The sequence below is a fragment of the Mesoplodon bidens genome (assembly GCF_964165515.1).
Source record: "Mesoplodon bidens genome assembly, chromosome: 2".
NCBI classification, from domain to species: Eukaryota; Metazoa; Chordata; class Mammalia; order Artiodactyla; family Ziphiidae; genus Mesoplodon; species Mesoplodon bidens.
The window spans coordinates 170,189,887-170,213,617 of NC_138177.1; the positions used below are offsets into that span (position 1 = coordinate 170,189,887).

Here is a 23,731-nt window from a genome sequence, read left to right on the forward strand (position 1 = left end):
ACAAAATAGTCACCTGTATAAGTATTTTCTCTCTTAAAAAGAATGATTCTTTGTAAGTTCAGGAATTCTCAGCCTTATCTTTGGAAAAAATTGCAACTAACTCCCTCCATCCCCCCATCTCCCAGATCTATAGGATAAAAAGGAACTTTTCTGGAAGTTTCACTTTGTCATTCTGCTGAATGCTGGGCTCTTAGGAATAAAGCAAATGAAAAACCTGTGTACACATGTTTAAAATTGATGTTTCCTAGAGCCAACTGTTCTCTAAGCTTAGATTTAAGTGGCTGGAGAAGACTAGAGATGCTGTCCTAAGACTTTCCCCACTCCCATCGTCAACCCAAATGGGGCTTTCATGATAATTATGCCCTGACCTTTCCTGAGAGAGGGTTTAGTGGTTGAGGCAGTTTAACACATTTTTAATCAAATTAAAAAAAATACTTCTCAGGCTTCCCTGGTGGCGCAGTGGTTGGGAGTCCACCTGCCGATGCAGGGGACGCGCGTTCGTGCCCCGGTCTGGGAAGATCCCACATGCCGCAGAGCAGCTGGACCCGTGAGCCAGGGCTGCTGAGCCTGCGCGTCCGGAGCCTGTGCTCCGCAACAGGAGAGGCCACGGCAGTGGGAGGCCCACGTACGGCAAAAAAAAAAAAAAAAAAAACTTCTCATAATTTTTTTAGTTAAGGGGAAACTGGTCTTATAATTGTAAATTTTGTGTTTTTGTAGAACTCATTTGTGGGCCTCACTAACCTTGGAGCTACTTGTTATGTCAACACATTTCTTCAAGTGTGGTTTCTTAACCTGGAGCTTCGGCAGGCGCTCTACTTATGTCCAAGCACCTGTAGTGACTACATGATGGGAGATGGTATCCAAGAAGAGAAAGGTGAGTGGGGATGGGTATGGGGAGGGCTTACTGCTGAGCTTTTTGCTAGCTAGACCACTTTGAACCAACCATATAGAGGAAACTTCAACTACAATTTCCTTCTGTAATACACTGTGATTGCAGTCCATTAAATTCTAGTGATTGAGAGAAATCAGTCAGTAAAGCAGACAGTGTTACTCTTTTGCCTAGTTTGAGAGACTTAATAAATACTTCAGTGTACCCACACAGCCTTTTGTCTTGATTCCCAAATAGGCTGATTTACAAAGTACCCTCTAAAATTAAGATTAAATTAACCAACCTTGGCAAAGCAAGCTACTAATATGCGACTACACTCATTGCAAATTTAGAAATCAGTTTCAAACTGTTCTAGCGGAATTATTTAGTTTTTTTAAGCATAATATGTGGATTGTTATTCCTAATTGATATTTCTATTTAGAGATTATTCTCTTTGAGATGGAACTTCCATGGAATGACCAGCTTTTTCTTCTTCTCAAACCTGGGGGATAGAGGGAAGTGAGTATAAGATTACACAGGTCTAGGAGCTCCAGGTTGGGAACCTTTGACTCTTGTTCTCATTTGTAAATCCTGTGCTGTCTTTTATGTGATCTGACTTGGGCACACAGCTCATGTCTTTGGCTCTGAGAGAGAAAAGATAGGGTTCCTAAGCCCCACATCTTCCTTCTTGCTGCTCTTTAGATAATGGTAATACTTTTGGTCCTTGTTAACAGTTCAAAACAGTGCTTAAAAATTCTTAAGTTTGTTTCCCCAAAGCTTTATTCCTATAGTTCTGAATATTTAAATCTAGATTAATAGTATAGAAGCTATTGATATTTAAAGAATTAGTGTATGTAAAGGATGAGTAGTAGGAAATGGATCATTTTTAAGTTTTAGCATTGTTTTTACTGAAGTATAAATTTACCAGTGAGAAGATAGCTAAATAACAAGTGGAAACGAAATGTCTATTTTGTAAAATGATGTACCATGGCCACCTTTGGGTATTGTGGTTTTAATGTGTATCTTCAAGAGATGTGGGTTTTTTTGTTTTGTTTTTTTAATTTCTAAACACTTAGATTTTACTATTTCACCAAAGTCCTTAACCTTGTTCTCGGATAAGAGTGTGCATTTCTGGTGCTATTAGCAGACACAGTGCAGTGTAGTGAGAAGAGTTTGTGTTGGAAATGAGGGGACTTGAGTTCTAGTCCCAGCTCCACTACTCCCTTATTTTACAGATAGGAAACCCAGCAGAGGATAAGTTATTTAAGATCTCATGTAGTATCTAACCTGTAAAATAAGAAAGTTGGAGTAGATACAAACTTACTTGAAGGGCTTTTAACATCCTGTAAAGCCCCTGCACCCTAGGAAGTAAGATTTTTATCTTTATTTTACAAATGAACTATTGACTTCCTTTTCATAATTGGTGAGTCACAATTGGTAGTAAAGAGATAAACCATTCAGACCATTCAGGAGACAAACTACACAACGATTTGAACTGACAAAAATTATTAATAGGAAATTAGAGTAATAGGGGAATTGGTTAGTAAGAATTAAAGAGGACTTGAAAAAACACAGATATAGCAGATAGGGGAGCAGTCACTACCCCAAGGGCTGAAAAAGAATACAGAAGGCGGAGTCCCACACCACCACTGACCAGGCCTGAGATCCAGACCTCACTGGAGAAAGCACTCACTGCCTGCCCGAGCTCACTGGATGGCCAAGAAGGTGCTGAGATGCCTCAGTGGGTTTCCTTGCTGGAAACTGTCCTCAGGGAGGTACTGGGCCTTGGAATCTCTTGCAGAGAGTGTCCAGGAGGTCATTCACAGGATGGTCATTCAGGAGGAAATGCCTCACAAGAGGCATCCCACTGAAGCTACCAGAGGAGGTGCCAGGAGAAGCTGCTGGCCACTGCTGGCTGAGGGAGCCCGCAGAGCCTGGTGAGACACGGAGTGGAACCCTGGAGTGCCCTCTACTGACAAGACTCAACTTTACACTAGCTGGCAAAAGAGGGATCTTTGCAGAGCTCACCCCTGTTAGCACAGAGCAAGCAAAGAAGGGTGGATTTGGAGCTGAGAGGCAATTAATCGATAACTGGCACAGAAGAGAATACACAAATCTTTTAGGGCTCTTGAGATTCATGCTTCCTATTTTCATACCTTCTCCGAACTCACTAAAACTTGAAACTAAATTTTAAGATTTTTAACAGTAAATTGTTATATTGTTCATTCAAGTTTGAATCAGTGTGCTTGAGATTGCTGTCATTTGCTCTGTTTGTGGCAAGTTCACATTAATGAGATTATATTAAAGTATTTGGCCATTTAATGCAAATAGTAAATATAGTGTATGGTTTTTATTACTGGATTAGATGTTTCATTGTGATTTGACACTCTAGAAGCCATAGTCATGATTGCTATTGTTGTTGTAGCATATGTATAGCCTCTTGCCTTTAGGGGATGCATATAGACAGCCATGGCTGCCTCATGACTTCCAAAAGATGTGATTACTGATTTCTTTTAAAGTTTTAAAACTATAATAAAACATTATTATAGTTTGGATATAAGGGTGTTTAATTATGTTCTCATGTGAAGAGGAGTACATATTTTTTTAAAGTTTCAGTTTTTAAAAGAACAAACATTTCTTTAATAGATTATGAGCCTCAAACAATTTGTGAGCATCTCCAGTACTTATTTGCCTTGTTGCAAAACAGTAATAGGCGATACATTGATCCATCGGGATTTGTTAAAGCTTTGGGCTTGGACACAGGGCAGCAGCAGGTAAGAACCTTTTATTTTTTTAAATATAAGAAGCATCCCTTACAATCTTTATAGAAGGAAATGAAGAAACTTTTAAAATTTAATTTTTTTCTATTTTATTTACTGTTCAGTATATTATACATTTTCCTTGATCTCATTTCTGAAAATCCATATGTGGGCACAAACTGATCCAGCATAGCTCTAGTCCTTGTTCCAAAATGCTAAGTTCAAAGTACAGATAGTTTCTGGATTATTTTACTTATTACTATTTGTAACAGAAATTGAAAAGCAAGGTATGATTTTTTTTTCTTTTTATTAACCCAAACCCGTATTGTAGGATGCCCAAGAATTTTCAAAGCTCTTTATGTCTCTTTTGGAAGATACTTTGTCTAAACAAAAGAATCCCGATGTGAGGAACATTGTGCAACAGCAGTTCTGTGGGGAATATGCTTATGTAACTGTGTAAGTGTGTTTCCACTTTTTCATCATACATTTTTTTCTAAGGCAGTTGCTTCTGTGTCTTCTAGTTCAGTTCCAGGTTATGGATTTAGTGGCCTATCATGGGACCTGAAGTATTTATAGTAATACGTTTCCATGGGAACATGTAAACAACTGACTAGATAGTTGCAGTTGAACCCATCGAGGTGTTGGGAACTGTGTCTGGTTGAGCTCTTGCTGTTTATTTCATGGCTGTGGTCTGGGCTGAAAGCGTGAGATTGGAGCCTGCTGGAGTACTAAAAGTAAAACAACTCTTAAACTTTTTCCTAAGCATAAAATGCATGGCCTCATCAATCACTTTGTTTTTATTTTTTGAATATACACAGTGTAGATAATTTCTATGACAGAATTAAGGTAATAAATGCTTCTTTGTGTATTTCCAGGATGTAGTACAGCAGAACGTTATTGCTTTCCCACTCTGATCTTAATTTTATCACTCTGCTTTATTATAGGTGCAATCAGTGTGGCAGAGAATCTAAGCTTTTATCAAAGTTTTATGAACTGGAGTTAAATATTCAAGGCCACAAACAGTTAACAGATTGTATCTCAGAATTTTTGAAGGTATTCAGATTTTGGCGTATATGTTGTTTCTGCTCATTAACACTATTCTGAGTGTCTTTGATTTTATGAATAAATTCATTATTTCAACTTTTTCTACATACGAGTGTCTCTGTTTATGTAATGATGTAGAAGAAACTTTGTAAATTATAAAGTATTGAAGTAGGCTGCATTTAAAATAATTTTTGGGGCTTCCCTGGTGGCGCAGTGGTTGAGAGTCTGCCTGCCGATGCAGGGGACACGGGTTCGTGCCCCAGTCCGGGAAGATCCCACATGCCGCGGAGCGGCTGGGCCTGTGTGTCCGGAGCCTGTACTCTGCAACGGGAGACGCCACAACAGTGAGAGGCCCACGTACCGCAAAAAAAAAAAAAAAAAATAATAATAATAATTTTTGACTGTTTCAGTTTATTTTATATGTAGAGTTATGTATGTGCAAAAACTCGTGTGATTGGGGTGTAACAGAGTAAGAAAATATAAGTGATGTTACCATAAGGTTAATTTACTTTTTCATTTAATGAGAACTAGACAGTGTTGAATGCAAATATTTTTTTACATAAAATATGGCCATTCTTCAGCCTCTCCACTCCATATCTCTGTGTGAGTGAGTGTGTGTGTGTATGTGTGTTTATTTCGGCCACACCAGGCGGCATGTGGGATCTTAGTTCTCCAACCAGGGATTGAACCCGTGCACCATGCATTGGGAGCACGGATCCTTAACCACTGGACAGCCAGGGAAGTCCCTCTTTGTATATTTAGATTTATGCAGAGACAGGGAAATGGTTCCCCTTTGTTCGGAGTGGAAAAGTTGCTAAGAGGCAGCCTTTGTTATCATGTAGGAACAGACACATAGCATGGTATTGATAGGTGAGCTTATTATATAGCTTCCTTTCTTAAAATAATTTTGTACTTTTCCTCCTCCTTTAGCAGAGCCATTAGCATGCTTGAAGTTCTCATTTATTGGGTTCATTCAGCTAAATATTGAGTGCTTACATGTTCAGGCAGTGTTTCAGCTGTTGGGAATAACCATATGGAACAAAACAGACATTTTTGCCTTTAAGAAGCTTATAGTGGGGCTTCCCTGGTGGCGCAGTGGTTGAGAGTCCGCCTGCCAATGCAGGGGACACGGGTTCGTGCCCCGGTCTGGGAGGATCCCACATGCCGCGGAGCGGTTGGGCCCGTGAGCCATGGCCGTTGGGCCTGCGCGTCCGGAGCCTGTGCTCCGCAACGGGAGAGGCCACAACAGTGAGAGGCCCGCATACAGCAAAAAAAAAAAAAAAAAAAAAAAAAAGAAGCTTATAGTGATAGTGGTATGGGGACCAGTGACAGACAGTAAAATAAATGGAAGTAAAACATCTAGTGTGTCAACTGTAATAAGGGCTATGGAGAAAACTAAAGCAGGGAAGGGACATGGAGAATGTGGAGTGTGATTGAAAGTGGAGTAGTGAGTCATCCAGGAATTGGGGAGAAGTGTCTGGGGCAGATGAAATAGCAAGTGTAGAGCATGAGACAAGAATGTGCCTGGTGGTTTGAGGAATAGCAGGGAGGTCAGTGTGGTTGAAACATAGGGAGGATGATAGAAGATGACATTGTGGAGGTAACTAAGGACCATATCAGACAGGGCCTGGTAGACCTTTGTTGGAAATCTGACTCTGAGTGAGATGAGATACCATTGTAGGGCTGTATGCATAGGAGTGATGTAATCTGTTTCAACAGGATAACTGGTTGCCATCTTGAGAATAGGCTGATGGTGGGGCAGGGGCAGACAGAAGGAGTTGATGATGGCTTGGACCAAGGGTTAGCTGGAGAGGTGATAAACAGTGTTTGGATTTTTCAAAGTAGAGCTGATAAAATTGTAGATTGGATATGGAGAAAAAGAGAGGAGTCGGGGTTACTAAGGTTTTGTCCTGAGCAACTGGAAGAATAAAGTTGGCATAACAAAGATGTGAAGGAGTGTGGGAAGAGCAGGTTTGGCAGAGGAATTAGGAATTTGCAGTGGGGCATGTTAGATTTGATAGGTATAGTTCAGGGGAGAAGTCAGGGCTTGATCAAATCACCAAGGGCATGAGAGAGACGAAGACCAAGGACTGAACCCTGGGACATTCAAACATTAAGAGATCAGAGAGACAGGGGAGCAGCTAGTCAAAGATGCTGAGGGGGATGTGTGTTGAGTAAATAGGCAAGTGTGGCTTCCTGGATCAAATGAATAAAGTGGTAGTCCTAGTATTGTATTACTGTATTTATTGTCTTGTAGTGTAATCTGTACCAAAAAGCTGTTATAGAAACATAAAGGAAGTTGAGGTCTATCCCTATGGAGCTTTTTCTGTAAACCTACAGCATTGGAAACGCCTCATAGAGTAACTATGTGGTTTCCTTTACTCATAGAACTACCTGTTATATCTGTGGGAAAGAACTAACTATAAGACAGAGCTGCTGGGGCTTCCCTGGTGGCTCAGTGGTTCAGAGTCCGCCTGCCGATGCAGGGGACGCGGGTTCGTGCCCCGGACCGGGAGGATCCCACGTGCCGCGGAGCGGCTGGGCCCGTGAGCCATGGCCGCTGGGCCTGCGTGTCCGGAGCCTGTGCTCCGCAGCAGGAGAGGCCGCAGCAGTGGGAGGCCCACCTACCACAAAAAAAAAAAAAAAAAGACAGAGCTGCCAAGTAAACTGTGAAAAACCTAACAGTCAAACTTGTTTTTATCTTAGATATTGGCATATCCCAACTATCTGTACTGTTGTAGGGTGTGATAGCTTAGGAATGAGTATGATTTGAACTTAATACAATTTTAGAGGGTCTCAAATTCAGAACCAGGCAGATCCATCTGCTGACCCTAAACATGGTCCTACAGTAAATTGCTTGAGGAAACTGGATCCCAAAGGTTACAGGTGGGGAATTTTGAAGTGTGTCCGTATTCCATTGGAGATCAAAGAAGCCCAACTAAAAGAGTTGTGGACTGACTGACATGACGGCTGTGGATTGAGCAAAACTTCTTTTTGAAAGGGCTATCTTATCTCGAAGATTATGACTTTGGAGATTATCACTAAAATAATCACTAAGGTGATTGGCAGTGGAAAGAATCAGAACATGTGAAATTCCTTAAAAATTTATTGACTTAAATAATTTTGCCTATGTTACACATAGTAAAAATAACCCTTTACACTTTGTGTAGAAAGTCAGCATGAAAAAAAATAAAGGAAATATTTAAAAAGAAACCACCATTAGCTCTAACATTGCGTTTTTCTGCACTCTTAGTTTTGTGTCATGAATGTGGTTCAGTAACTTTAACTGTGTGTGTGTGTTTGAAATTTGTATATATAATTTCATATTCATTGCCCATATGTAGTTTCCGCACATTTTCACTGTTTTAAAATTAATTTTGCTGCATCAAAGTACCTATGATTTTATTTATTTATTTATTCATTCATTCATTCATTTATTTATTTATTTATTCATTCATTCATTCATTCATTCATTCATTCATTCATTTATGGCTGCGTTGGGTCTTCGTTGCTGCACACGGACTTTCTCTAGTTGCGGTGAGCGGGGGGCCCGGGCTTCTCATCACGGTGGCTTCTCTTGTTGCAGAGCACGGGCTCTAGGTGCACAGGCTTCAGTAGTTGTGGCTCGCGGGTTCTAGCGCGCAGGCTCAGTAGTTGTGGCTCACGGGCTTAGTTGCTCCACGGCATGTGAGATCTTCCCAGACCAGGGCTCGAACCTGAGTCCCCTGCATTGGCAGGGAGATTCTTAACCACTGTGCCACCAGGTAAGCCCCTTATGATTTCTTTTCTAAACCTACTTCCTTACAATTCCCAGAATTGGGATTATCAGGAGAAAAGATCTAAAGCCAAGTATTTTTAAAATCATACACTTTGGAAAGAGAAACATCAGTGGTTTTTTTTGTTTTTTTTTTTCTTTTTTTTTTGCAGTACACGGGCCTCTCACTGTTGTGGCCTCTCCCTTTGTGGAGCACAGGCTCTGGACGCGCAGGCTCAGCGGCCATGGCTCACGGGCCCAGCCGCTCCGCGGCACGTGGGATCTTCCCGTACCGGGGCACGAACCCATGTCCCCTGCATCGGCAGGCGGACTCTCAACCACTGCGCCACCAGGGAAGCCCAAAACATCAGTTTTAAATCATTGTATACAATTTTTTTTTTTTTTTTTTGTGGTACGTGGGCCTCTCACTGTTGTGGCCTGTCCCATTGCGGAGCACAGGCTCTGGACGCGCAGGCCCAGTGGCCATGGCTCACGGGCCCAGCCGCTCCGCGGCACGCAGGATCCTCCCGGACTGGGGCACGAACCCGTGTCCCCTGCATCGGCAGGCGGACTCTCAACCACTGCGCCACCAGGGAAGCTCCACTGTATACAATTTAATAACGTCACTGCTAAGCTAATACAATCTTACGTGTCCTTCATTATTTATAATAACTTGATCTTAAAGAGCTTGAATAGAAATAGAAGCTATTAACTAAAATGAAATTATAATTTGCATCATAGGGTTGATCACTTAAAAAAAAACTTTTCTTTTTTTTTTTGTAAACTAATGTGTCTTATTCCTGATCAGGAAGAAAAATTAGAAGGAGACAATCGATACTTTTGTGAAAACTGTCAAAGCAAACAGAATGCAACAAGGAAGATCCGACTCCTCAGTCTTCCTTGTACTCTGAACTTACAGCTAATGCGTTTTGTCTTTGACAGGTAAATGTGTGCATGTTGTAGTGTTTGTTGCTCACTGTGGCCTAGTATGTACAGATTTTACCATAGATAAGATAGTAAAATGCTTATAATTTGAAAGTCAAGATTTGGGGATGAAAGTTACAGCCTGTCATAATTAAGAACTAGAAAAATAGAGAATCCTTATTTTTTATTCTGAAAAATTATTAAAAACTGCCAAGGAAAAGCAGGCATTTAGGTAGGAACTGAATTTCCTTGACATTCTGTTTTATTGTATAAGAACTTGAGTAAATTTTCTACTCACTACAGTACGTCCCTCATTACCATGGAGATCAGGCAATTTTTTTTCACATGTGCATTTCTTCTGTAAAGCAGGAACATGTATGGTTTCCTTTGTAATAAAACTAAAACTTCTGGAAATGTACTGTTTGGAATTAGCACTTTAAATTCATACCTTTTAGGTTGTTGATTATTTATTGCCCAATTCTAAAACAGTATTATGTTTTGAGCAAGATTGCTAAATGAAATCTACCTAGCTGCTATCCAGTTTATTAAAATAACCAGTAGAGCTTATACATTGTTTTATGGTTGTTTTAAATATAAATATAATTAGCTTTCTTCTTGGTTAGGCAAACTGGACATAAGAAAAAGCTGAATACCTACATTGGCTTCTCAGAAATTTTGGATATGGAGCCTTATGTGGAACACAAAGGTAATATTTTTACCAAGCAGTGATAATTATAATGCTCAGAGACAAACTTGTGATCTATTTGTGTTGAGTACAGAGTAGCATTTTACTACTAAATTTTATTTGCTAATCTTTGAGAACAAAGGCATTTTAGGTGATCTGATATGTTACTTTCATTTTCTATGAGTGAGTACATAACAAAGATTAGATGGTTCATGGACGTATATTGGGGTTGGCCAAAATGTTCGTTCACGGAAAAACCCGAACAAACTTTTTGGTCAACCCAGTATATAATTAATGGTATAAAAGAATAAAAAATGAAAAATACTTCACTGTTCCTGTACTCAAGGCTTGTTACCTTAGCCTCAATACCATATCTGTAATTCCTCTTGAAATTAAGGGTCTCTAAGCTGCCTCCATTCACGTTTTTAAAAAACATTTTATCAAAAACATTAGATGGCCTAGTTCCACTATTTATGCTATAATTATATATATGACCACTGATAAGTTGTAGGATGTTATGACAGAGTCTCTAATAACTTACTCTTCTTTTTCTTTTGGTAGTCTTCATCTTACCAAACAGGATGATTCTTATTAGAGAAAAGAAACATCTTGCCCTTTGTTTCTCCTGCCTGTACTGGACAGACCATTTTACTTCTCTTTTAAGATTGACCTTAACGTTTATGAAATTTTTAATACGGAAATTATATCATAAACTCTGTCTCCATAGAAAAGTTCTGGTGGCAGCTTATAAATAGAAGCAAGCCATAAAATAAAACCTTCAACAGAAATGATTGGGGAGGTTGGGGGAAGTGATGTGGTAAATATTTAAGCCTTAAAATGTATGGTGCTCTCTAATCAGTACTGGAGTTTAAAATTTACACCTGTGGAAGAAGGAAACTACTGTAGATGTTGCTGCTGGACTTTGTTACTATTATATTTGGCTGAATGAATAAACTTTAGCAGTAGTTCACTTTACATAGTAGTTTGCTTCCTGCCTCCTTTGTTTAGGTAATTATTTGAAATTAGAGAAGCCTGATGGCTTAGTGGTTTCTCGGGGTCAGAAACTTAGGGGATGTAAAAGTATTCCTTTTCTTTTTTTTGGGGGGGAGTGCTGCGTGGCTTGCGGATCTTAGTTCCACAACCAGGGATTGAACCCCAGGCCACTGCAGTGAAAGCATCCAGTCCTAACCCTGGACCGCCAGGGAATTCCCAAATTATTCTTTTCCTTGACTCCAGTGTATGATTTTGAATAGTTCTTATTGTTATACAATTTATTATATATTTGTCCAGTTTATACTGTAAAGAAAACCTTTTTCAATAATAGGCCAAAAAAGCTGTATATATAGTTTTAGTATGTTGGATTACTAAGTATTTTTTTTTTTTTTTTGCGGGACGCGGGCCTCCCACTGTTGTGGCCTCTCCCGTTATGGAGCACAGGCTCCGGATGTGCAGGCTCAGAGGCCATGGCTCACGGGCCCAGCCGCTCCGCGGCACATGGGATCTTCCCGGACCGGGGCACGAACCCGTGTCCCCTGCATCAGCAGGCGGACTCTGAACCACTGCGCCACCAGGGAAGCCCTACTAAGTAATTTTTAACTAGAGAAATTAAAATTCTTATTTTAGAATTGTTAGCTATGACTGGTAAAATTAATCCAGTAGTTTGTAGTTATAGACCTGTCACACCCTTTTGTAATGTTTGTTATACAAATGTATTACCTCATATAGGTAGAATACTAGAAACAAATTAACTTGTTATAATTGCACAGGGTTCATTCTAGATAATTAGGAAAATTCAGAAAGCATAAAGAAGAGTTATAAATAAGAGCCACTTGTAATTCTATCACCCAGATAACCAGTATTTATATTTTCCTAAATTCTTATTCATGTGTGTCTACACACACATATCCACACAAAGTGGAAAAGATAGATCTAAAAGATGATCTGTTTTTTAAAGGAGAATTCATTTGCTTCTTTAAATAGTGAACCTGCAGATACACAGAGATATGTAGACAGAGGGATTCTCATACCTTGAACATTTAGCAACTTACCCTCTAACTCTTGCCATATTTCTTGGGGATTTTAATATCCCTGTAGACCATTTTAGGAGTCTGAATAAAATTCATAGAATTTTAGAAGAAACCAATTACATTTAAAGATTTTTGTTGATGTGGATCATTTTTGAAGTCTTTATTGAATTTGTTGCAATATTGCTTCTGTTTTATGTTTTGGTTCCTTGGCCACAAGGCACGTGGGGTCTTAGCTCCCCACCAAGGATCGAACCTGCACCCGCACCCCCTGCATTGGAAGGCGAAGTCTTAACCACTGGACTGCCAGGGAAGTCCCAGAAACCAATTACATTTAAATGTAGTTATCAAAATAGGCAAATTTGTAATACAGTAATATAGGTGCAAACCAAAGAACAGGTTCCAGTGGTCAAAACCACTGTAATTCTTAAGTTGATGAGTATAATAAATTGATAAGTATAAAATCAGGTTATCTGCAACAATGGTAATGTGATAATGAAAACCGTGATGTGTATTGGTAATAGAGGCACAGTTACTGCTAATACTTCTGTGGTTTATTGTCTTCATTAATAATTTAGGGAATACTACTAAGTACCACTGTTGTAGACAGTCTTCAGCTGACCTCATTAACAACTTCTCTCCTTCAGTGATTTTGTCTTTCACTCTGCCTCAGTCCTTCTGAGGGTCATAAGCTACCTTGCTCTTCCATAGCTTAAATTTCATACATCTTATTCCATCCTATTTTTCCTCCTCTTCTTAAAATTATAAAATGTAACACATTCATCGAAGTTAAAATACAAAAATGTGTGGCTCAGAGAATTATCACAAAGTGAATATCTTCATGAGTACCACTCAGGTCAAGAAAAAACATTCCCAATACTCCAAAGATTCCTGTGTGCCCCGCCCAGTTGCAATCTCCTTCCTCCTGAAATATAGCCAGTAATCTGACGTATATGGCAATCACTTTTTTATTTTTTTGCTGTAACGTTTTACCGTGTAAGCTTGTACCCCTAAACATTATAGTGTAGTTTACCCTTTTGCCTCCTGGGATATAGCCAGGTGAAGTCTAACACATCATTAAATCTTAAATCTGCCTCCTCCGCTCCTTCATCTGGGCCATTGATCGCTGGAGAAAAACACCACAGGTGTGTCTGTCTGTCTTAACCTTTTTATTTTGGAGAATTTCAAATTTATATGAGAAAATCCAATCTGACAGTTTTGATCTTTTAACTGGATCAGTTCATCTATTTATACTCCTAATTCCTCTAATTCAAATTTACGTCACTTTTTATAGTTCCCTGTCACTTGCATATATTTTCAAGTTTCTCATTTCTCTAAACATAGAAAGCCCAGTTTTATAATCCATGTGACTGACATTGGTGGAATATTATTCAGGTTTATTTTTGCTGTCTGATTTGGTTATTTTAATGTTGCCATGTCTTCCGTACGTGGTTATCTCTGGAAAATTTTTATTTTTATTTTTTATTTTTGCCGCACTGCGTGGCATGTGGGATCTTGTTCCCTCACCAGGGATCGAACCCGCGTACCCTGCAGTGGAAGTGCAGAGTCTTAACCACTGAACCACCAGGGAAGTCCCTGGAAAATTTTTTATGGGGATTCACTTAGGGCTGGGATGAAGCCACCTCCTTCAGAGAGACCTCAGGTTTCTTTCTGCCAGGCACCTGGGGTCCCTACTAGTTAGGTATCATCACAGATCAAGTTCGCTGCTTGAGGTTCCCTTGCTCACTCACGCTATAAGAACCCGGCCAATTTAACACCATGACATTTCCCCCCATTCTCTTCCTGTTGCTCTGCTCAGGGTTAAGGAGTTTTCTTTAGGTTCCCTGGGGTTGGGGAGTGGAGAGGTTGTTTCTTCCCTGAGGTTGGGAGTGGAGAGGTTGTTTCTCGTTCACCTTTTCCATGAAGTGATTGGGAGAGTGCAGTGTAGTAGAAAGAAGAGTGGGTAGGTGAGTCTAGGTAAGCCCTAAAATGTGGAGTGTAGAAGTGCCCACCTGGTGGATACAACCTGGGCTGGGCTGTTTGCTATTACTATTTTGTTCTTTCAGTGATTAACCTGGAAATTATAACATACCTAACTCTTAGAGTTAACAACTTTACCCTCTAAAAACGGTACAAAGACCTCAAACCACTAGGAAATCGATATTCTCCTAAGTTGTGTATTGTTTTCATATGTGTTTTAGTTCTACCTTTAAAAAAAAACTGATAAGGGGAATCCCCTGCCAGGGGCCTGGGTTCGATCCCTAGTTGGGGAAGTAAGCTCCTGCAAGGTGCTTGGTGTGGAGACACACACGCGTGCGCACGCACACACACACACACACACACCCCATAGGATGCCAGTTTACCTACCGCCTTTGTTTATCATTCCTTTTAATATTCTAGACCTTCCATCTGGAATCACTTTTTAAAATACCGAATTAAGTTTGTAAAAATGCCTTTAGTAAGGGTCTGTTGGTATCAAGTTATTTTCAGCATACTGTCTGGAAGTATCTATTTCTTGTGAAATTTACTCTAAGGATTAACAGTTATTTTCACTCAGGACAATGAGAGATTCTGTTCTCTTAGGGCTTCCTTTGTTGCTGTTGGTTGTGGTTTAATTCTTGTTTCTTTATAGGTGACCTGTTTTATTTTGTCTGATTTTGAAGATCTTTTTTTGGTTGTTTGTTTTTGTTTTGGTGTTTGGCAGTGCCACTGTGACCTGTTTGGGTTGAATTTTAGTGTATTTATCCTCCCTAAAGGATAAATTTCTCTACCATTATGTCTTAAAATTTTTTCTCTTTTCCATTCATTCATCTCTCCTTCTGGAATTACATTAGTCATGTATAAAGATTTTAACTTTGCCATCCATGTCTCCTAACCCTTGCTTTGTCCTGCATTCTACATAACTTTTTTCAGGTCTACCTTCTACTTTAATGATTCTCTATTTACGCAGACCTAATCGCGCTGTTAAAACTTGCGTAGAGTTTTGACTTTCAGTTATTGTAATTTTCGTTTCTAGAAGTTTGATTTGGTTCTGTATCACATCTTACTTTCATTTTTTATAATCTCTTATTCCTTACTTTTAGTTTTTATTCTATCATTTATTTCTTTAAACATAACGTTCTACTTATTTTTACTTTTTCCAGTAACTGAGATGAAAAACTTCATGGGTTTTTTATCTGTTGTTTCCTGCCTCTCAGTTATAGTGACTTGTGTCCTTTGTGTTTTGTATTGTGTTGTGTTTGTTTATGTGTATGTTGGACTGAATTCATATTCCTTAGAACTGTCACTCATTGTAGGACCACATCAAACTAAACTCTTGGCTTGAGGTTTTTTTGTCTTCCTAGGTAGTATGAATTCTTGGTTGAAATATTCATGAGGGCTGGATTCTTAAAAACTTGTAACAGATATTTGTTTTTTTCCTCACCCCAAGAGTCAAAGTATAAGGCAGATAATTTTTTCCTACTATTTCCCCTGCAGGGTAGGTTCATTTCTCCTTATTTCTTAAACTGAAGAACCCTAGTTTCACGATGTGAGTCCTCTTCTAGACTCCTCATCTTTTAAGGATCTTAGCTTTGGACCCACAAACCTCTTAAATGTGAAAAAAACAGTTGAAGTTGATAAAGTTTCACCTAATACTCTCAGGAGGAAATTGGTTTCATTTTCCTTTACCTCCCTAGCTTCCTGCCTTCACATAGTATTTGGCTTCTGAGAATTCTTCATTTGTTGCCAGATGATCATTGCATCTTAAAAGATTTTCAAGTATTTTTATCTTAGTATTTTAAATTTATTTTCAGCTGCGGTGGGTTAGATGGGCTTTGCTTCAGGTATTAATCTGCATTACCGTGTCCCCCCACTGAGCTAAAAGAATGCAGGGCTTTGTCATTTCAGTCAACTGCTGTATTCTCCATGCCTAAAACAGTGTCTAGGATATTTATTATTTGTTGAATGAGTGACTGGCTATACCTTTGTGACTTACTTCTTGCAGTTTTAAGGAAATTACAGTGATGAAACAAAGATATGTGTGCAAAGATTTTTATGACAAAGGTAATTATTTAATGGCCATAAAATGCTACCAGTTTAAATGTCCAGCAGTGAGGGAGTGGTTCAATATAGTGTGGTACTTGTATATAGTCACTATAAATAATTTTCAGAAGAATATTTAATGATGTGGAAAGATGTTAATGATATATTTGTTGGAAAAAATCTATAAGTTTAAATATTAATAGTGGTTATTATGTCTGTGTTGTAGGATTGCTGATGAATTTGTTATCTAATTTTAATTAATAAAATGTGTAGTAGCAGTGATTGCTTTAAGTACAGTTTCCTCCCTAGAATTGGTTTAAGTTTAGAATGTTTAAAAGATTTTTTTCAAACTTAAAAATATTTTATCTTAAAACGTAAATGTTCGTTCATTTGCTGATATTTTGATGTATGGATAAAGCCTTTTCTTCTTGCATAAACCATGTGCATAGTAGATAGGCTGTGATGTGTAGGTTTGGTTTATTTATTTATTTTATTTTATTTATTTTATTTATTATTTATTTTTGGCTGCGTTGGGTCCCCTTTGCTGCGTGCGGGCTTTCTCTAGTTGCTGCAAGCGGGGGCTACTCCTCGTTGAGTTGCACAGGCCTCTCATCGCGGTGGCTTCTCTTGTTGAGGAGCACAGGCTCTAGGTGCGTGGGCTTCAGTAGTTGTGGCACGCGGGCTCAGTAGTTGTGGCTCGCGGGCTCAGTAGTTGTGGCTCGCGGGCTCTAGAGTGCAGGCTCAGTAGTTGTGGCGCACAGGTTCATTGCTCTGCAGGATGTGGGGTCTTCCCACAGCAGGGATCGAACCCGTGTCCCCTGCATTGGCAGGTGGACTCCCAACCACTGCGCCACCAGGGAAGCCCCGGTTTTGTTTATTTTAAGTGGAATAATTAATAAGTTAAAATACTTATAAAGAAATCTGAGTGCAGAACCCAGTCTAGATTTTTATTGTTTTTTTTCTCTGTATTTTATATTTGTCTTGTCTACACCGATTTTTTTTCCCCCTCTTTCGGCCGTGCCACGAAGCTTGTGGGATCTTAGTTCCCTGACGAGGGATCAAACCCACGTCATCGGCATTGAAAGCGCCAAGTCCTAACCACTGGACCACCAGTGAATTCCCTTGTCTACACCTATTTTGAAAGCAATTTTCCTTAATGACTTATCCCCAATTTTTAAAAAACATTTTTCTTTTTTCTAGAAACAATAGCTTTTTAGTTTTGCACTCAAATCTTACTAGTTTGTGTGTAGTTAATTTTTGTAATAAGTTGGAAAATATGAACAACTGATTCTTGGTAAGCATATGGCTCAGCCTGTTAATGCAGAAGGGAAAGTATACTACAGAATAGCTTCGTAACCCTGAGCGCCCAGAATGCCGTAGCTTTCCACCTGTATATTTTGCAGAGGGAATGGAGAGTTGATACAGTGAGCAGCTTAAAACAATGCGTGCTACATTATTTTATGAGACTAAATTCTTTAAATCTTAGGTGACATATTTTGAACTCTGTCAGATGCATAAAGAATTGTAATCATTACAATTCAGGCTCAGGATATAAGAAGAAATAATGTTATCCAAAATTTCTTTCATTTTTCCCCTTTCTCCTTCCCTAGGTGGGTCCTATGTGTATGAACTCAGTGCAGTCCTCATACACAGAGGAGTGAGTGCTTATTCCGGTCACTACATTGCCCATGTGAAAGATCCACAGTCTGGTGAATGGTATAAGTTTAATGATGAAGACATAGAAAAGATGGAGGGGAAGAAATTACAACTAGGGATTGAGGAAGATCTAGGTAAAACCTTTAAGTTGTGAGTGCCCTTTTAAAATATAATTTTTTTTTTTACCAGAAATGTTTGTGATAAATTATTATGGCCCAAGATTGTTATGGACTATCAAGGCTATTTGCATTTCTTAAACACATGAAATCTCTGAACATCTTTTATAGCAATGCTTGAATTTTTTTAAAAAATGATTTTGCTCCAGAGGTGGTTTCCGTAATGTCATGTTTTCAGTACATTTTGAAGACACAAATTTAATTTTCAATTAACAGGTTAATTGTGGGCAGCTAGGGAAGAGGATGGTGAGTACTAAGCTAAAAATTATGAGTAGTAGATGTAATATAGTAGGATTTGTAGTCCTTTTCTCTGGGTCAGGACATTTATTTTGGGGAAATAAGTATAGCAGGGGAACTTTGTTCCCTGAGCAATGTCTACCCCTCCCTGTTAAGTATCCTACTCCATCCCTAGAGTGTGGAGCAGTGCCTCTGGGGAATAAGCTGCTTGCTGTTTTGTAGTAATGAGGTCTGCTGTAAATGATACCTCCTGAAATAGTATTATTCTAGTATGTAGCTCTCATCACCTTGGTTTTCATGGGCTACATACCCATTTATTGTCGAATGGAGTGGACAGTTCTTCCAATAGGAGCCATCTTGGCTGAGATTCTCATCACTTTCTTACCGTGTTTGTCATTTTGGGGTGAGGCTCGGACAATGGGATGCAAAAATAGAAAAGGATTGGGAATAGGTGTGTGTCTCCTGCCACCCTTCTTTCTTAAAGGATCAGTACCACTTTCCCAAGGTGGAGTAGCATGGCAGTTGAGGTTGGCTTTCAAGGAAGGCATGGGGAATCTTGCTGCAGATATCCATGTGGTGGCTATATTCTTGTAATTTGAAGAAGTATTTTCTATTTTTTTATGCATACCATTTTTATTCATCAATTATACCTCAGTAAAGCTTGAAAAGAGAAAGTGAGAGGTGTGCTGGGCTTGCCTGCTCTGAGTAGCGCTCAACCTAGGCTTGATGCTAGAAGTATTTTCTAATTTTAAATCACATTTTAGACATGTAGCAATCTTGCTCCCACTTTACCTAAGTAATACTTAGACTCTTAACATTTGCTTATATTTTTTCTTATCGTGATATTCTTACTAGGAACAAAATTGACATGTAGCTTTAAATTGTGAATAATTAAAATTCGGCTTTATTTGACTTCTTTACTGAGGTTTATTTGATCTGTTTCATTATGGTGAGAAAATTGTAGGATTAAAAGCATTATTAAGGCTCTCTTGTCTTCTACATATAGGTAGTCCTAAATTTTAAAACAGTTCATAGAAAGAGACTCTACATGTATGAGAATCCCATTCCAATGTTTTAATGCATCTCATTATATGCAGCTTACATTGCTCCTTTTATCTATTTTATCAAAAATAGAAAATACTTATTCATTAAATTCCATTAGTCATTCATTACTATATTCTCTTGTGAACTTCTATGAATCATTTTATATTCTGTCTTATACAAATTAATGAATATCTTAAATCTTAATTTTTTAGTTAGAAATGACCAACGTCTTTTCTTTGTATACATGCCCCTGAGATTTTCAGTGCCCTGTGACTGTGGTCTTCAAACTTATTTGCTCCTGTAGTCCCTATAAGAATATTGAACAACTTTTGTATTTCATTGCACATTTTAAAATACAACATTTTTCATTGTAAATTTAAATAGATTCAAATAATGTAACTTCTGACAAATTATAAATATTGAAACTTAAACTGCAGCATTACTGTTGTATCCAAATGAAATTACATAACATATAGATTCCATACATCCACGTCATCCTTTTCAGAGTTAAATGAACTGATCTTTTTTTATGACAGGATTTTTTTTTTTTTAATGTTTCCTTTTTCTCCTATACTAGTGTTTCCATTACACTGACCCTATAGAATTTCATTCTAATGAAATATACTAAGGTTTCTGTAGCTGTAAAGCTCTAAATAGTTAGAAAGTACTTCTGGATTGAGTGTTTTTTTTTTTTAATAAAACTGTATAATTGATCAAACCAATGTAAGTGTGTTAGAAATTTTTAAAAATTGAACACAGCAGAATTTTACTGTAAACATCTTTTGGTGAGATAAGACTTTTTGTCACAGGTAAGAGGTTATAGCTTTCTTTTGTAAGGTGGGGAGACAGATGACTGAAAGGAGAGGTGGAAACCATCAGTGAAACCTTAACAATTTTAGAAAAATACATTGTCAATTGAGGATCTGGTAATTGATTTCCGCAGAACTATCCATGACCTCCTACCCATTGGAAGGTTATCCTGGGATAATCAGACTCAATTTGAAGATCACCTTCATGTGATATATGTGCCATGTAAAACACTAATGTTTTCCACTTCTGAATTTATAGAGATTAGTGGCTAATCTTAGCATTTTATTTCATTTTTTCAGGAACATTCCATTTTATTTCTTTGCACAATTAAGTCTGGATTTATTTTTGTAATTTAAGATCAACAGTAAAATAAACTCATAATAGTTTGTGGTTTTTTTTTTTTTCCTGGTTCAGGTTTGCCATTGTGAAAAATACTACTTTCTTTTCAGCTTTTAAAAATGGAATATGGCAGGCAATGCGGGTTAGTAACTTGTTTAAACATTAAAACATTTGTCCAGCCTGCTAAATTTGTATTGCCTTTTAATGTATCTTGAGTTTGTATTTTAGGAATTGTTTTCTATGACCCTCCCCCTTCCCCTCCCCTGCAAAAGAATGAATAAACTCTAGGCATTCTAATTTAGTCATCTTTTGATTTCTCTTACCTCAGCAGAACCTTCTAAATCCCAGACACGTAAACCCAAGTGTGGCAAAGGAACTCACTGCTCTCGAAATGCATACATGTTGGTTTATAGACTACAAGCTCAAGAAAAACCCAACACGACTATTCAGGTACCAGGTGAGCAATTTTCCAGGATTACATAAGGCAGATATTTTAGAATACCATGCTCAAAGGTCAATGACGAGAACGGATTGCTTTTATCTATTATGGTAGGTTGGTTGCATATGGTAAATGGTGAAAGTGTATATAATCACAGATTTGCTTTAAAGTGGTGAGTTTTTATGATAAAGGAGGCTTTAACAGAACTATTCCACTGACTGCCCCTGAAGAAAAGCAAAAGCAATTAAAAAAATTCCTGTGGATTATAAAGATGAATTTAAAGAGCAATTTGGTTCTGTTTTGTTCAGTTTGTAAAGCAGTTTTGGGTTTTAGCCAGTTATAAATTTTCTAGATTTAATATAAAAAAGGAAGAGCTGCTGCTTGGCTGAAGGCAGTCATCAGTTGTCATTTTACCTAATACTGTGTTGTGCTCTGTCTGTGGCACCATCTGTTTTGAATGGTGTTTCTGACCCATTTGATGCTTCTAGTTGGCTGATGATGTCATGGAGAATCGGGTAGGGGAACCCCCTGGTATTATTCCAGGGGCTGTCTTCAGTTTTACTTCTGCCTGCAGGTTGTAGGGAGACCGGATGTTGCCCCCAAAATCTTAGCCAGTATTTGTTGTAATTTAAAAATCAGCATGGTTCTTTGTCTTTGAAAAACAGGATAAAGGTTTTTGTGTCTTTCTGTTCTGAATAGCCTTTCTTCAAGAGCTGGTAGATCGAGATAATTCCAAATTTGAGGAGTGGTGTATTGAAATGGCCGAGATGCGTAAGCAAAGTGTGGATAAAGGAAAAGCAAAGCATGAAGAAGTTAAGGAGCTGTACCAAAGGTTACCTGCTGGAGCTGGTCTGTAAGATATTCTGGGACAGCACTGTTGCCATTAAGTGCCTTGTTTCTTTTATGTTCACAAATGTGTATGAACAAACTTTCCCCTGCCCTTTCTTATTTATAACCCATTAATGCCAGCTTATGCACTATACAATTACTATGTAAACCGACAGTAACTTAATGTGTAGCATTCCGTATAATTTTCATTATCATGTACTTTTAAAAATGGGAAGCTCTTAATAAATTATGAGGTTTAGGTCAGCACTCTGCATATATAACTCTTGTAGATATTTCTAATTTGTGAGACATTAACTTGTTTTTAAAAGAAAAATCTGATTGGGCTACTATGGAAGCAACTTGCCTAGTCTATTTCTTTGTGTACTTTGTGCCCTAACAGTATTAACAGGCATTCTTTTATATGAGTACTATTTTTATGATACTGTTAGATTATTTTGAAATTTAGTATCAAATATTCTAAGAATAGGAAAGCTTTCTGCTGACCCCTAATTTCTTAAGAATTATCCCACACAGTCCAGCTCATTCCTTTACTGTGTATGTTTATTCAAGTTTATCTAATGCCTCAAAAAGGAAACCTCAACTCCTTAAGGCTGGTATGCCATTTATAATAATGTTTTCTGTCATTTCATAGGCAATTCCCGATACCCAACTCCTACTTTAAAAAGAGGCAGTTTTACTAATTTTAGAAAATAAATACTCAAGCATAATTGTACTTGTGGTTTTGTCTTTTTGATATCTCAATTTTCCATTACTGGTATTACTTTAAGCAAAAGATGAATATAAATTGCTACATCTGTAAGAATATCTCTCAAAAGTTCTGTCTAAACTATACCTTAATTTGATTCTGACCTTTCTTTGTAACCTGTTACTCTGTTTCAAGGGTTGGGATTATCCTAAAGAATTAGACTGACCTCAGTTTTATTGGAAACAATTTGGAAATGAACATGTAATTCAAATCTCTAAATTTATTCAAAGGAGTTGGTACCTAGAAATTTGTTTTCTGAACCTTATTCATGGTTTCCTGTATTCACTGGACAAAAGAAAGCAACTTACTGGGTCTATAAACTAAAATGCTGTTTTGAATCACTCTTTAAAACTGCATGGTCCAAAGATGTTATGTGTCAAGTTTACACTGTGCCCTCTTGCCTGTTTTCATTCCGTCTATAAGAACCAGTGCTTGTGTTCTTTGAATATGTATATATGTTATCAATACTCTTAGCAATTATGAGCTTTATAATTTTTTCCCATTTATAGTAACCTTATATGATAGTAAGTCCATGGTTTCCTAAAATATTGTCAGATCTCAAAGCTAATGACCATGGTTTTGTGCTGCCAATCAAAGTCTTGTTATGTTTTTTCTAAATCTTATCTTTGTGAACATATTAAAAGAAGGGTCATTTATCCTAAAATATAAACCTCACTGGGAACCTGAACCCTTTTGGCCCTTTTTATTTAAGTTGAAATAAATTATCTCTAAATAATCCTAAATTATCTTTAGGTAAGTTGTTTCAAATATTTTTGATGCCATGATCTTTCTAGACTTTATAACTTTCCAAAACAAATTCCTATTCAAAATCCAGGCAATTAAAACTATATATAAATAATTTTGAACCATAGTATACGTTTCCCTTTGGTAAATATTTTAACATTTGCTTTCCCGCTTCGTCAGATGCTGAGATTTTTATACAGTTTGTTATCCCAACTTAATAGAGTTCTTACTCCTGTTTGTTAGTAGATTATCCATGCCTTTGGCATCACAATAATGGAGAACATCTGTGAGAACCTGCCAGGCGTCTCTCTCTCTCTCTAGTGCAGAAACATCTGTAGTGTAAAAACCTTCCACAAGCAGAATCTACTTTAATTATTGAGACTTGTGCTAGACCCCAATTGTTAGGGAAGCCCTTGCTAGAAATTGCTACAGCTCTTTCAAGATTTTTCTAATCTTCATATCTTACATCAATAGCCTTGAGATTACTAAAAGTTTTAACCTATGGGGCTCTCCTTGGGAAAAGATTAGATATGCTAAGACTTGTATTTTGCTCTCTGGGATAGGGATCATTCCATACCATTATACATTGTAAAATGCCACAACCATGTTAA

General features: G+C 38.0%; 1 protein-coding gene across 7 annotated transcripts in view; it reads left to right on the forward strand.

The window, feature by feature from the left end:
- USP48 (ubiquitin specific peptidase 48) overlaps positions 1-23,731 on the forward strand; it is a gene marked incomplete at its 3' end in the record, with an annotated part of 68,323 nt that overhangs the window by 14,427 nt on the left and 30,165 nt on the right. For 3 of the 7 annotated variants that reach the window (XM_081224481.1, XM_081224482.1, XM_081224483.1), the window contains exons 3-11: positions 718-874; positions 3,515-3,642; positions 3,959-4,083; positions 4,572-4,680; positions 9,234-9,367; positions 9,973-10,055; positions 17,692-17,871; positions 20,672-20,800; positions 21,482-21,631. In XM_081224481.1, coding sequence (XP_081080607.1) covers positions 718-874; positions 3,515-3,642; positions 3,959-4,083; positions 4,572-4,680; positions 9,234-9,367; positions 9,973-10,055; positions 17,692-17,871; positions 20,672-20,800; positions 21,482-21,631 — 1,195 coding nt within the window. The remainder of the gene's footprint in view (positions 1-717; positions 875-3,514; positions 3,643-3,958; positions 4,084-4,571; positions 4,681-9,233; positions 9,368-9,972; positions 10,056-17,691; positions 17,872-20,671; positions 20,801-21,481; positions 21,632-23,731) is intronic. The other 4 variants (XM_081224484.1, XM_081224485.1, XM_081224486.1 and 1 more) reach the window with 3 other exon arrangements.